The sequence below is a fragment of the Mesoplodon bidens genome, assembly GCF_964165515.1.
Source record: "Mesoplodon bidens genome assembly, chromosome: 4".
Taxonomy (NCBI): Eukaryota; Metazoa; Chordata; class Mammalia; order Artiodactyla; family Ziphiidae; genus Mesoplodon; species Mesoplodon bidens.
In genome coordinates, this window is record NC_138160.1 from 128552091 (window position 1) to 128566933 (window position 14843).

The 14843-nt window shown below is 44.7% G+C and overlaps 1 protein-coding gene across 8 annotated transcripts in view; it reads left to right on the forward strand.

Moving 5' to 3' along the window:
- The first annotated feature begins 2334 nt into the window (after nt 1–2334).
- HMGXB3 (HMG-box containing 3) overlaps nt 2335–14843 on the forward strand; it is a 63339-nt gene continuing 50830 nt past the window's right edge. For 5 of the 8 annotated variants that reach the window (XM_081233594.1, XM_081233595.1, XM_081233599.1 and 2 more), the window contains exons 1-5: nt 2335–2838; nt 5520–5658; nt 6527–6701; nt 10280–10777; nt 11927–12025. In XM_081233594.1, the coding sequence (XP_081089720.1) occupies nt 5522–5658; nt 6527–6701; nt 10280–10777; nt 11927–12025 (909 nt within the window). In that variant the 5' untranslated portion in view covers nt 2335–2838; nt 5520–5521. The remainder of the gene's footprint in view (nt 2839–5519; nt 5659–6526; nt 6702–10279; nt 10778–11926; nt 12026–14843) is intronic. The other 3 variants (XM_081233598.1, XM_081233600.1, XM_081233601.1) reach the window with 1 other exon arrangement.

The window sequence follows — 14843 nt, forward strand, 5'->3', positions numbered from 1 at the left end:
TGCTTTTTCTGCAACTCCATAGTCCTGCTTGAAATTCCACCACAGTGAGATCTTCATAGCTCTATCGCTGCTTGGCTTGGAAGGATTTTTCACTGCCGGAAGATGTTTCTCATAGCCACACATTCATTTAATAAATATTTACAGGTGCCAAGTGGTAAGGACACAGTGAAGGACAACATAGTCAAGGTCCCTGCCCTTATGAAATAATACAATGTGATGTAGGGAGATAATAAGTGAACAGATAAATTAGTTAATTACAGAGTGTGATAATGTGCTATGAAGGAAATAAACGTGATCCAACAGTAGCAGTTTTGGTAACTGCCTGCTTAAACCTTTTATCATGAGAGTCCTCAAAGAACAAGAGAAGCTGCTGTGCTTCAGGCTGTGACTGCCCCTTTTTAAGGACTGACTTTTGTCACTACCCCCACCCACCCGTCTATCCATTCATGGCATCCTCTGTGTGCTAAGCACTGTGCTTGATGCCAGCCATACAGAGATGAATGCAGCATAGTGCCTACCATTGAGGAGCTTACAAGGGAAGACAAAACTAGAGTATGGAGTGCTATAACAGAGGTTACAGAGTACTGTGGACGAGAAGACAGAAGTGGGATGATCAACTGGGTGGGACACAGATGGGCAGTGTACTTCAAAGAGGAAAAAATATTGATGTTGGGACTTAAAGTATAAACAAATAGGAATTCATGAGATAGAAGGAAATATGTGTAAAGGCAATGAAGTACTATAGAAAATAAAAAGACATGATCAGGAAAAAAAAAGTCTTTGGAGAAGAGAACAAGGATCTTGGGACAATAAGATGCCTTTGGAGTTTTGTTTTTTGTTTTTGGAACGACATGATCAGATTTGCCCTTTAGAAAGAGTCTTTTGGTTGCAAGGTGGAGAACCTAATAGGTAAAGTCCATTTCCCTAAGAGGTGGCCCTAAATCTAAAGGTAAATGCAGGCTAGCCTAGTAGGCCATATATAGTTGGGATACGTTAATTTGAGTGCAACAAGAAGCTCCTGAAGGATTTTAAGCAAGGAGAAAGATGATTGCTGTGTGAAGAATGGAATGGAAGGGTGTCAGAGAAAAAGAGAGACTAGTTAGGAGGCTGTTGCCGGAGTCCAGATGTGAGATAATGGTGGCTTGGATAGAGTAATAGTGAAGATGGTAAGAAGTAGTCAGTTTGGGACTATGTTTTTGCGGATCTTGCTGATGGACTGGATGTGAGGTGCAAGAGGAGTCAAGGATAATTCCCAGATTTCTGGCTTGAGCACTGAGCAATTGAGTGGATGGTGATGCCATTTACTGAAATGAGAACCAATTATTGGTCCTTTGTAATCATAATTTGTTACTTTCCATGCTTAATATCGCTTACATGTGGTAGGACCGGGATTCAATCCCAAGGAGGCTCAGCACAAAGCTAGCATTCTACACACTACAGAGTGCTATATAGCTTGTTCTGGGAACAACCAGTACTGAGAAGAGATGTGGAAAGAGAATGAATCAAGAGCCAAACCAAAGTCTTGTAGGTCGAGATGAGTTTGAATTTTATTCTAAGTAAACAAGAGGACACTGGAGGGTCTTAAGCAGAGAGTGACCTAATCAGGCTTACAGTGCAAAAAGATCAATTTGCGTGTTGTGGAGAATAGATTGTAGAGGGAAAAGAGAGGAGATGGGAAGAAATTGCCCCAGTCCAGGCAGGAGATGACGGTGACTAGGAGAAGACTGGTGACGGTGGTACATGGAGAAAAGTAGGCAGATTGGAAATGCACTTGCAAGGTAGTGAGGGTGAGGGGACTTGTACGAATGTGGCACCATGTGTGACATCGGCGGGAAGGGACAATACAATCCTTATCTGATTCCGGAGCCTCTCCACATGGTCATTCAGCTCCGTTTGAATCACTAACTACCATTACTGTGTGTGGGACGGTGGGAGAGACGGATTGAGGGCAGATCACTGGGGTGAGCAGGACGGCTTCATGCGGCACTAAGAACCCTGTCCTGAACAAGCCGGGACAGAGTGATGAGGACTGGGGCCAGGCCTTGAACGCCGTGCTGGGAGGGTGGTGCTCGGGCTCCCCTGGCCAGACGTGGCTTTGACAGGCGAGGCGGGGCCTCGACCCCTCACGCCCCGCCCCATTTACCTGAACGCCCTACGGCAATGCCCTGGGGCTGAGGGCGTCCACCTTGGGCGGCCGCAGCTTCCTCCTCCTCCCGGAACCTCTAGCAGGAAGTAGTCCGTCCGCCTTAGCGGCCCCTTTCTAAGCCTCTAAGCAGTTTCTAGGGGCCCGCCCCTCAGCCCGGGCTGGACTGTTGCGCCTGCGCAGGGGGTCGCAAGCAGTCACGCGCCGCCGGCCGCTTCCGGCGCGCCGCGAGGGCAGCCGGGACGGGTTTTCCTAGCTATCCGAGGTGTGCTGCTGGTGCTGGTGCTGCTGAACCGGTGCCGCGGCGACGCCCGTGTCCCTGCTGTCTTCCTCGGGCTCCCCGGGGCTCGACCCCCGGGGCTCTCGGCAGGCGTCGGTGAAGAGCCTGCGGAGAGAACCTGTGCTCCCACACCCGCCTTCTACAACCCCGTATCACGACTCCGAGGAAGGGGAGAGAGAGGGGCTGTCGCGACTCCGTGCCGTGTGTCGCCGGGCGGGGCCGCGGGGCCGGGGCTCCTCTAGCCCCCGGGATGCGCGCGCGAGCCCTCGTCTCCACTTCCTTGTTGCCACTGCCACGACTGGAGCCGCCTCTCTCCGACAGCGGGGAGCGCGAGTGCGCTGGCCAGCCCCCCCGTCGAGCCCCCTGGCCGGGCGCCTCTGGGAATGTGAGCCGCGCGGCTTGCACGCTTCTCCGGGTAAGTCCCGCCTTCGAGCGCCGCGCCGCACCGCACCGCACCGCACCGGCTGGGCGCCCACGAGCTGGGAGCTGCGGCTCTCTGAGCCCTCTTGCCTCTTCTACGAAGTAGGAGTAGTGAGCCTTAGTTTCCACCTCCCGCATTCGGTACCTTTGGGACATCTAAGGCCCGTAGGCCGGCCATGGCCCACTGCTGAGCTGTCAGAAGCCATTTGATGAGGTTCCGAGGAGGATCTGATAGGACAGTGAAAGCGTGTCACAAATTTCAAGTACTGCCTTACTTCTCTTTTACAGATGAGAAAACTGAGGCTTAGAGTAAGTAGATTGCTCAAGGTCATAGAGCTCTGTGCGCGTGCTGTTAAAATGCGTAACTTAAATTTAGTACCCTGATCTTCTGCCCTCCAGAGCCCTTGGTTTTAACCTTTATATTATCGTGCTTTTTTTTTTTTTTTTTTTGCATTGCTGTACTGAGGCCTAGGATCTGAAAATATTCTTGGACCCAGGCTTAAACCGGGTTACTCAAACAAGCCAAAACTCAGGGTAGTCTCTTCTTGCCCCTACCCCAATATGATTGTAATGACTGTGTTTTCTAACTTGTTTTGCTCTGGGTGCTAAAACCCTGTATGTCATTCTTTCCAGAAGCTCTCCTGCAGTTATTGCTTTTCTCTGCAAGACTCAAGGGCTGAGAAGTCAATTATGAAAGGCAAAAAAAGCACATCCCCACATAGCCTTGATTTGAACCCTAGCATCCCTTACCCAATGAAGGCACTCGCCTATTTCTTACCAAGCCAAGTTGTGGGTTATGTTCTCCAGAGTTGCACTATAACAGAATGCAGTGGGATTCTTTTGTTGTTGTTTTTGTTTTGTTTTTCAATGGGAAGGGAAATCATTTAGAGATGGTACAGAACTAGAAAGAACCTTAGGAATAATGTGTTCTTAGCCTCAGGTATATCTTTGAAATTATAGGTGAAACACCTGTCTGCATTTTCTGGGAGAGGGTTTTTCCCGCTTTACAACATTCTCAAGGGGATTCTTGCCTCTCAGAAAGTTAGGAGCCACTGATTTCAGCCTCTTCAGTCTCACTTGAGGAACAACTGAAATTTAGGGAGGGGAATAGACTTATCTGAGATCGCATGGTTAGAATTTAGACTTGGATCCTGGTCTCCTGACTCAACACACAGTGCTCTTTTTCTCATTATACCTTATCAGATAGCTCATCATTTGTGGAGTGAGTTCTAAATGAGATGTGAGTGGGCCTTGTAATACACTTATCAGTTCTGTATTTACTTACACAGCTCCTTCTTCCCAGAATCCTAAATTATCTTCTGACAGATTTCCCAGAGCAACTATATTACTTCTCTCTCATAAAATTCAAGTGGTTTTTGGGAGCCTTTCTCCATCCAAGGATTGAGTCTGTGGGTAAAACTCCAGCTTAGCGTGTGGCCACAAATAAACTAACTCTTCTTGAACCCAAGGATTGAGTCTGTGGGTAAAACTCCAACTTAGAATGTGGCTACAAATAAACTAACTCTTCTTGAACTAGTCTTTGAATTTTTTTAATGCCTTCCTTTCCCTAGGAAAAGCTATTAGTGGATTTTCTGTTTCTTAGGCCAGTGCTAGAGAGTTAATGTCGGTCTGTCAGATTACTGTTTAGACCTGAGCTGTTCAATACCATAGTTGCTAACCATGTGTGGTTATTTAAACTAATTATAATTAAATAAAATGAAATCAATTGAGTTCTTCAATCACACAAGCCATATTTCAGGTGCTCAATAGCCATAAGTAGCTACCATATTGGAGGAGCGCAGATGAAGAACATTTCTGTCATCACAAAAAGTTTTTTGAACAGTGCTGGTTTAGAGGGTTGTGGGTGGAGATGGGAGCAGTGTAGTATAATGGAAGAAGGCTCACAGTTGGATTTTTGAACTAAAAAATCTGCCTTTCAAGTCCCTGGGTGTGGTGGCCTTGGGCAGGTCGTTAAGCATCTCAGGCAGAGATGATTCATCTTTAATAATGAACCCTTTTTGTATAGCACTATTCTCAAATGGAGTTACATCCTTAAGCCTTATCACTATAAGTCTGTGGTAAGGTGGGTGAGACATCTCTTTTTAATGTGTGAGAGAATTGAACTTAAAGCAGCTAAAGGACCTGCCCAAAGTCATACAAACTGGCAGAATGTAAAGAAACTTGCTGCATATTGGCACTTAACACGTTTGAATGAATGAGTGAATCAGTGAAGCATTTTGCTTTAAGGTGATGCCATGAGGGAGTGTCCAGAACTGACTCCTGGCCAAGTATTTCCCTGTTACCATATGGAATTCTTGTAATGTGGGGCTAATCTTTGAGTTGAAGGATTACTGAGTATCCCCTGAGTGAATATAAGTGAAAGGGCTCGCTAAGCTAGTGATCCCAGGTTTGCCTAGTTAGAGGACTCACCTGGCGCACGTGTTAAACACACGGATCGCCACACCCTTTAGTGATTCTGATTCAGAAGGGCTGAGGTGGAACCCTGGAATCTGAATGTTTAGTAGGTTCCCCAGGTGCTTCTTAGGATCCATCTGATGAGTTTGGCAAATGACTGAGTCTTAAGGCCCTGGCAGAGATAAGGATCATTGGATCAGGAGGCTGCTGTCCCCTTTAGGGTAGGTTCTTGAACCCTGTTTATGTTTGACTTTCCTCTAGCCATGGATGCATCATATGATGGTACTGAGGTAACTGTCGTGATGGAGGAAATTGAGGAAGCCTACTGTTACACCTCCCCTGGGCCACCCAAGAAGAAGAAAAAGTATAAAATACATGGAGAAAAGGCCAAGAAACCCAGGTTAGCCAACACATTTTGATAGCTGGCATTTATAAACAGAAGCTGCTTGGAGAGCTGTGTTGAAGAAGACTTTAGCCTGTGTCCAGTCTCACTGAGAGTGCCATGTCATTTGATGGGCAGTGGGGTTGCGGGGAGAGGGTGATTGAGAGTGGGAAGTGGCCAATTGATGCCAGCAGTTGCCATTCCTGTCCAAATCTTGGTCGTGTTTCTAGGCTTTAGCAGGAAATATACATACAAATGGTGGAAGCTCGCTACAAGAGAACCACTGTATTTATTATTAATGCCATTGTTATTTAAATATTTAACTAAGACATCAATAAAAATTTGGAATTACAAATAGCGCCAATGATATCTATAAAGAATATCCAAATTGCAGCTGTAATCTCCCTCTTAACTGTGAACACTCCAAACTTCTTGCTGAGGCTTCCAGCACTGGCTCACTTTGATAGTTCTACTTGCTTCCCTCTCTCAGCCTTGGCGAGGTGCTGTTGACCAGTGAGATGACCAAAGGCTGTGTAGAAGAGTAGGGTGTGAGTGGTAATTAGTCCTCTAATTAACCTTTTCCTGAAAGTGGAATGACGGGACACCTTTATCTATCTTTACCCATGTTGGGATTTAAGCCCTGCAGAAAAAGTCGTCATGGAAAAGTAGACCAGACAAGCCTTTGCTTCCATGTTTCTGGAGGGAGAAACCTCCCCCTGTTCACCCTCTGGGGGTGTTATTTAAATGTTTCTTTGCTTCCGTCTCTATTTAGAGAAATGCTTTTGAAATGAAAAGCTGCGTTTTGTATTTAGCTTTTCACTACTCAAACATGGTAGTATTTACTGGTTGAGTGAGGGAAAACCTTAAGAAGTCCTTGCTTCCTCAGGTCTGCTTACCTTCTGTACTATTACGACATCTACCTGAAAGTGCAGCAGGAGCTCCCCCACCTCCCTCAATCTGAGATCAATAAGAAGATTAGTGAGAGTTGGAGGCTTCTCAGTGTGGCCGAGAGGAGTTACTACTTGGAGAAAGCCAAACTAGAGAAAGAAGGTTTGGATCCTGTAAGTAATTTTTTTTTTTTTCTCTTCTTCAGCTAATACCTCCATCGCCTTAGTGGTGAGGCTTTGGGGAGTCCAATCCCCTGTTCTCCTGTTTCCTTCTCTCTTCTTAGGAAAACTTCGAGTTGAGTCATTTTCACCTTTCTTGAGTCTGATATTGGCTGCTGCTTTTTTTTTTTTTTTTTTTTTTTGGGCTGCGCTGCGTGGGTTGGGGGATCTCAGTTCCCTGACCAGGTACCAGCTATTGAACCTGGGCCATGGCAGTGTGCCGAGTCATAAACACTGGACCACCAGGGAATTCCCTGTCTGTTTCCATTTCGGTCTCGCCCTGCACTCTCTTTACTCTTTGCTTGCAGCAGTACATGATCTCCAGTGAGCCTTAGGTTCCTTTTCTGAATTTTAGCAAAACTTGGAGCTACTTGTCCTTGTGGGTATTTAGTGTTATTTTTCTTTTATAGAGTAGCTTCTACAGGCATTTTTCCTACACCATGAATTTTCATGTTATCAACCGAGTGTAAGTATAATTTGTGTTGTGCCGTCAGTTATAACGTAATCAGCAATTAGGCTTGCAAGTTTAGAGGCAGACACAGCCGCTTTATTTAAGGCCACATTCTTTTGTTACCACTGGTGACTGGTGGTATTGAACTGTGTTAGAAGGAAAAGTGGAAGGCTAAAGGTGAAGTTGATGGAGGACATTGAGCCTTTGAGTGCTTGGATTAAAGAATAAGCAAGGAAGCACTTAGGTTTGTGTCTGTCAGCCATTTTGTTATTTCTAGTTCACAGGAATAAAATGGACTGACAACTGTTAACACTGCTGTTTTTTTTAAAATTTCTTTATTTAATTTATTTATTTATGGCTGCATTGGGTCTTTGTTGCTGCGTGCAGGCTTTCTCTATTTGCGGCGAGCGGGGGCTACTCTTCCTTGCGGAGCACGGGCTCTAGTCACGTGGGCTTCGGTAGTTGTGGCACGTGGGCTCTAGAGCGCAGGCTCAGTAGTTGTGGCGCCCAGGCTTAGTTGCTCTGCGGCATGTGGGATCTTCCCGGACTAGGGCTCGAACCCGTGTCCCCTGCATTGGCAGGTGGATTCTTAACCACTGTACCACCAGTGAAGCCCTGCTGTTTTTTTTTTAAACTGAAATTCCTGCAGGGAAAAGTTACCTTGTTAAAGTTACCTTGTTATTGCAAGCTGAAACCTTTTAACCTTAACTCCTTTTTTTTTTTTTCTTCAATTGAAACAATTGTCTCTAACTTCTTTTTTTATAATGTAGAGGAAAGGTTCTTCAGGAATGCATCAACTATGTTATAGCAGAACGGGTTGTATTTCCCTTAGTGGAGCCCATCTGCCACTGATTGTCATTTAGATTATTTTGTCCTTGTTGGCTTGGCATTTCCCTTCTTGGAAGAGCTTTGTGTTACCTACAGTCTTGGAGATGCCACTCTGTACTTCTCCTCTAGATGATTTGTTTGTAAACTGTGAGTCTGGGAAACAATCCCTGAGGAGAGGGGGAGGCGGAGTCTAGGAAAGGTACACATATTCTCTTTGGTTTCTCCATTATAAGGTCACAAACTTTTTGCCCATGATATAAGAAAATTTTACCTAATCCTGGAGTGATATGGTTTTTAAAACCAGATGCTAATATAGGTCCTTATTAAGGCTTTTTAAAAAAAATTTTAAGCAGATCATCTACAATGATTTTTCCTTATCCATATGTAAATTTATATCTACCATCATCTCTACCACTACCCCCAAGATCATTAATAGACTAGCTCTAATATTAACTAGCTGTAACCTTGGAAGAATCACTTAACCTTTGAGTCCTGCTTTCCTCATTTGTAAAATGGGGGTAATAGTATCTATTCACAGTGTTTTAAATGGACAACGTAAAACACCTAGCTGAGTTCTTGGAACATACTGACTTGGTGAGTAAATAACACTCTTGAGTAGATTAAATGTCCAGTGACCGTATAATAAGAAAAGGTGGCATTTAATGAGCATCTGGAATGTACCAAGACAGGCTTTATATGCTGTTTGACCTCTCCCTGATTACCTGGTATACAGGTGGGACCCTCCTGCCTGCATACTTTGGGAGCCCATCAGAGACCTTGGGGCGGGCTGTCTCCTTGGCAGCCCTTCAGGTCTCCTGCCAAGTGGCTGGGCCCGTGGTTCCAGTGTCATTCCTTACAGTCTGTAAGATGACTGTCATTCATGCTGCCCTGGTTTCTTGTGCTTGGATTTGTTGATTAAGTCCAGACCAACCTATGTATTTGCCATCATGTCTTGTTCTCGTGACCTGTCTGCTTCAAAGCGTGACTTGAGAATATCATTTCTTCATTATCTCTCCAGTAAAGGCTCCATAAAGGATTTGGACAGTCTGCTTTCATGTTTCATCTCAGTGCTTCTTTTAACTTTCATCTCTGAGTGCTTTCTTTGTACCCTAAGTAGTCTCATTGACTTCTTGCTTTTGATTTATTTAAGGATCCTTTTGTCATTGACTTAGTTCCTTTTAAATGATGCTTCTGAAATTATTTTTTGGTCTGTTTAATTTCAGTTCTCACTTATCTGTTCATTTTGAACTTTTCTGTCTTCCTCATTGGGTAACTTTCAGTTTAAATTGAAAAAAATAAAAGCACCTTTTTCTTGGTGCCAGTTAACCATGCAGGGCTGTGCTTCTAGTATCTGGTCTCCTTGCTCCTTAGAAGACCTGGCCTGGAGTCCCAGCTTTACTACTTACTAATTATGTGTTTTGGGAAAGTTTACCCTCCTTGAGCTTCAGTTCCCTCATTTGTGAAATGGGAATAATAATAGTACCTAACTTAGTAGTATTGCTTTAAAAGTCAGGAAATTATTTTCTGAACCTTAAGATCCTAGGTCATTGTTAATATTTTTATTCTTCTCCCTCCCCATCACCTCCCAATATATTCAGGTCCTTATCAGATAACCACTTCCCTATACACATTCTCTCATGAAGCCTTCTTATTGATCGATAGCTTTGTGATCTGTTCATTCTCTTCTTTGCAAGTCTGGGAGAAGCCAGTGATGTCAGAATCCTTGCTTGCTGCCCTGAGATCCAACATGGCCTGTTGGTTTGTATTTGATGCTTTTAAAGGTTTCACTGAGCATTATATATTCTGGTATCTAAATCTTCAGCTACTTTGGAATCCTAAAGTATCAAAGCTGGAAAGGAACTCATAGCTAGCCAGATTCAGCTCCCTTATTTTACAGATGGGGCAGCAAGGCCAAAAAAAAGGGAAAGGATTTGTTTAAGACTATGCCAGACCTGGGATTTCAGTTCACAGTTTAAGATGCCAAGATCAGTGTCCTTTCTGGAATCTAATCCACGTTATCTGCCTCCTATGTGATTGAGTGAATAAGTTACATTGGCTAAAGTGTGATTCAGATGAAGATGACATTGCTGTTGGCAGAGGCTGACCCTGTCTACGTCTTAGGTCAAGAGAATGGAGTCTTTCTGGTTCCTTTGCAGAAAAAAACGAAGAAAAAAAAGACTTATAAGTATATATCTATGTGGTCTTACTCCATTTATCTCTGCTTGTCTCCCCGACCTGGCTTCTTCATCCTCAGAACTCTAAACTCTCTGCATTGACCGCTGTGGTTCCGGACATCCCAGGTTTCCGCAAGATCCTCCCTCGCTCAGATTATATCATCATCCCCAAGAGCAGCCTGCAGGAGGAGCGGAGCTGCTCTCAGCTAGAGCTGTGTGTGGCCCAGAACCAAATGTCCCCTAGAGGACCATCCCTTGTGTCCAACACTGCCCTGGAGACAGTGCCCAGCCATGCAGGCATGGCAGAACAATGTCTGGCTGTGGAGGCCTTAGCTGAGGATGTGGGAGCCCTTGCCCAGCCAGGTGCTGTACAGGAGATCACCACCTCAGAGATCCTCGGCCCGGATGTGCTCCTAAATGAGGCTTCCCTGGAGGTAGGGGAGAGCCACCAACCTTACCAGACAAGCCTGGTAATTGAAGAGACCTTAGTGAACGGCTCACCAGACCTCCCCACTGGAAGCCTGGCTGTGCCCCACCCCCAGCTTGGGGAGAGCATGTCAGTGGTAACAGTCATGAGGGTAAGTGACTTTGGTTCTGATGATTTGCTTTACCTGGGATTGTTAAAAAGGCAGCTAGCACCATGCAGTGTGATTCTGAAATAGTGGTAAGTAAGAATACTGGTGTGGCACTTCTAGTTGGACTGCAGTCCTCTTGAACCTTTTTGTCCCCAGGCTTGGTCCAAGTCCCCAGGCTTCAGTTTCTTAGGCACTCTCACCAACTCCTCTTGCCCAGTATAGCCAACGTTTTCTTCACATGAGATAAGGTACGTTAACAGGAGGGATGGGGATGATATTTGGGCTGTCCATGAGTCAGAGCCAGGATCTGTTTGGCTATTAGTATTAGTTAGAATTTTATGTTCCCTTAAGATTGTTTCAGCAAACACAATGGCACCTTGAACTGTTCAGGAGAATTTTTTTAAATAGTCTTGCTGGGCACAGAGTAAGTAGGAAGAAGGAAGTTCTCTTCAGGGCCAGGTTGATGGGACTAGTAGCTGAGAAAGAAGAGGGAGGTATCTCCTCAGTGGCTTTTCTGTCATTCCCAGTTGAGGAGAAAGAACAGTGATTTCAGTGATTCCACAGCCTGGTCCCCTGGAAGTGGAGACTGGGGGAGCTGCCAACATGCTATTACCCCGGGTGTGATGGCATCCTCAAAGAGGTAGTTGTTCTGTTTAGGCTAAGAGGACCAGCATGCGGTGGCCCCTGTGGCCTAGACGGATGAGAGCAGATAGCCCTGCAGAGGATTCTGTGCCAGGCGTAAATCCGTTTTATTACTTGTTGCCGCAGTGCTGTTTATGATGATGAAGCATGCCACTGGTTAAGGCAGATTAATAGGTCGCTAAGAACATTTGACAGGGTCAGAAGAATTGGGTTCTTTCACTAACTGCTTATGTGATCTTAGGAGTTCTGAGTCTCTTAAGAACCTCAGTTTTCTTAGCTGTAAAATGAGGATAGCACATTCCTTGTGGTACTGGTTTTCTCTGTCTCCGTTTGTTCTTAATTAAACTTTTATTTTGAGATAATTGTAGATTCATTCATTTTTTTGATGTGCCCATTGGATAAGCACATTATCTATGGTTATTGGACTTGATTGGTCTTCAGTGTTGTGGATGGTCCTGGGTGTTCTTCACTCCATCTCAATAAAACTTTCTTCTCTCCATGTACCTACAGGATGCCAGTGAGATTAGCTCCTCTGCGCCAGCTGCACAGTTCATCATGTTGCCTCTTCCCACCTACTCGGTTGTGGAGAACCCCACCTCCATCAAACTGGTCAGTGTGTGGGGGAGTTCAAGGAGATTAAGGCTCCATAAGAATTCTCTTCCAGGTAGTTTTCTAAAAGTCTTAACAAACTTAGGACATTGGGACTGGCAAAGATCTCAGAGGCTTTTCTGGTTCAGGTATTCTTAACTGGGGGTGAGGGAGTTGGGGAAGGTCTGTGAATGGACCTCTACAGGATCTATGAACTCCTCAAGTTACGTACAAACTTTTCTCCTTGAGAGAGTATTTTCCTGGGATAGGTTCCATGGCTTTTATCCAAATTTCTGAAGTAGGGCTTCCCTGGTGGCGCAGTGGTTGAGAGTCCGCCTGCCGATGCAGGGGACACGGGTTCGTGCCCTGGTCCGGGAAGATCCCACATGCCGTGGAGCGGCTGGGCCCGTGAGCCATGGCCACTGAGCCTGCGCGTCTGGAACCTGTGCTCTGCAACGGGAGAGGCCACAGCGGTGAGGGGCCCGCGTACCGCAAAAAGAAAAAAAAAATTTCTGAAGCATACGTGTTTTAGAAAAAATGAGGGATCACGGATCTAATTCAATCCTGTTATTGTGCAGGTTAGGAAAAAGGTCCAGAGAAGAGAAAGGACTTGTTCTCTCTATGATTCAAGGCCACTGGGCCGCAAAACAAGGCAGAACGAGGACCCTGCGTCTTTTGATTCTCAAATGTTTTTTCCATCACACACTGCAGCATGTGGGCTGAGATTTATTCCTAAATATCTCATGTTTCTTTATGATATTGTAAATGTTATTGTATTTTTAAAAAAATATTTATCTATTTGGCTGCATTGGGTCTTAGTTGCGGCATGCAGGATCTTTCATTGCAGCACGCGGGCTTCTCTCTAGTACGCGGGGTCTCTAGTTGTGGCCAGTGGGCTCTAGAGCACCTGGGCTTAGTTGCCCCACAGCATGTGGGATCTTAGTTCCCCGACCAGGGATCGAACCCACGTTCCCTGCATTGTAAGGGGGATTCTTAACCACTGGACCACCAGGGACGTCCCTGTAAATGGTATTTTAAAACTATTTTCAATTTCTAGTAGTTCACTGCTAGTATATAGTAATACAATTGCTTATTAAACTTGTGTGCTGCAACTTTGCTAAACTCATGTATTCTGCTAGCCTCTTCGTAGATTCTATTGCATTTTTTACATAGATGGCAGTGTTGTCTGCTAATAGAGTTTCATTTCTTCTTTTCTGATATGGATTCCTTATTTCTTTTTCTTATGGTTTTGTCGAGGACCTCTCCAGTACAGTGTTGAATAGAAGTGGTGAGAGCTGATATCTGTGTTTTGTGCGTCGTCTTAGGGGGAAAGTATTCAGTCTTTCATCATTAGGTTTAATATTGGCTTTTTCAAAGATACCCTTATGTTTAGGAAGTTATTTTTGCTGGGAGCTTTTATCAGGAATGGATTTTTCAAAATTTTTTGTGTGTCTTTTGAGATGCTGGATTTTGTCAAAATTTTTCATCTGTTTTTTTTTTTTTCCTCTTTTAGTTTGTTAATGTGATTAATATGATTTTTCAAATGTTAAATCAACTCTGTGTTCCTGGGATAAACTCCACTTGGCAATGCTGTATTATCCTTTTTTTTTTTTTTTTTTTTTTTTTTTTTTTGCTGTACGCGGGCCTCTCACTGCTGTGGCCTCTCCCGTTGCGGAGCACAGGCTCCGGACACACAGGCTCCGCGGCCATGGCTCGCGGGCCCAGCCGCTGCGCGGCACGTGGGATCTTCCGGGATAGGGGCACGAACCCGTGTCCCCTGCATCGGCAGGCGGACTCTCAACCACTGCGCCACCAGGGAAGCCCCTTTTTTTTTTTTTTGCGGTACGCAGGCCGCTCACTGCTGTGGCCTCTCCCGTTGCGGAGCACAGGCTCCGGACGCGCAGGCTCAGCGGCCATGGCTCACGGGCCCAGCTGCTCCGCGGCATGTGGGATCTTCCCGGACCAGGGCACGAACCCGTGTCCCCTGCATCGGCAGGCAGACTCTCAACCACTGCGCCACCAGGGAAGCCCTATCCTTTTAATATATTATTGGATTTGATTTGATAACATTTTGTTCAGAATTTCTGTATCTGTATTCACGAGGGATATTATTGGTCTCCAATTTTCTTGTACAGTGTTTGTCTTGTTTTAGTATCAAGGTAATGCTTACCTCATGGAATGAGTTGTGAAATATTTTCTGCTTTTCCAATTTTTTTTGGAAGAGTTTTGTGTAGTACTGGCATTATTTCTTCCTTAAATGTTTGGTTAGAATTACCAGTGAACTCATCGGGCCTGGAGATTTCTTTGTGGGATAGTTTATAATGGCAAGTCCGATTTTTAAAATATATATAGGACTATTCAGATTATCTATTTTTGAGTGAGCTTTGATAGTTTGTCTTTCAGGGAATTTGTCCATTTCATCTGAATTGTCAAATTTATTGACATAAAATTGTTCAAAAGATTCCCTTATTCTTTTTTTACAAAGCTGTGGTAAAATATACATAGCATGAAGTTTACCATTTTAATCAATTTTAAGTGTACAATTCAAGCACTGTTAGATATATTTACAATGTTGTGCAATCATTACCATTATCCATTTTCAGAACTTTTTCATCTTCCCAAACAGAAACTCTGTATCTATTAAACAGTTACTCCCCATTCCCCACCCCACCTGTTTCCACCCCAAGCCCTGGTAATCGCTATTTTACTTTCTGTCTTAGTATTTGTGTGTTCTAGGTACCTCAAATAAGTGGAATCATGCAAATATTTCCTTTTTGGTCTGACTTTTTCACTTAGCATAATGTTTTCAAGTTCATCTATCTTGTAGCATGTATCAGAA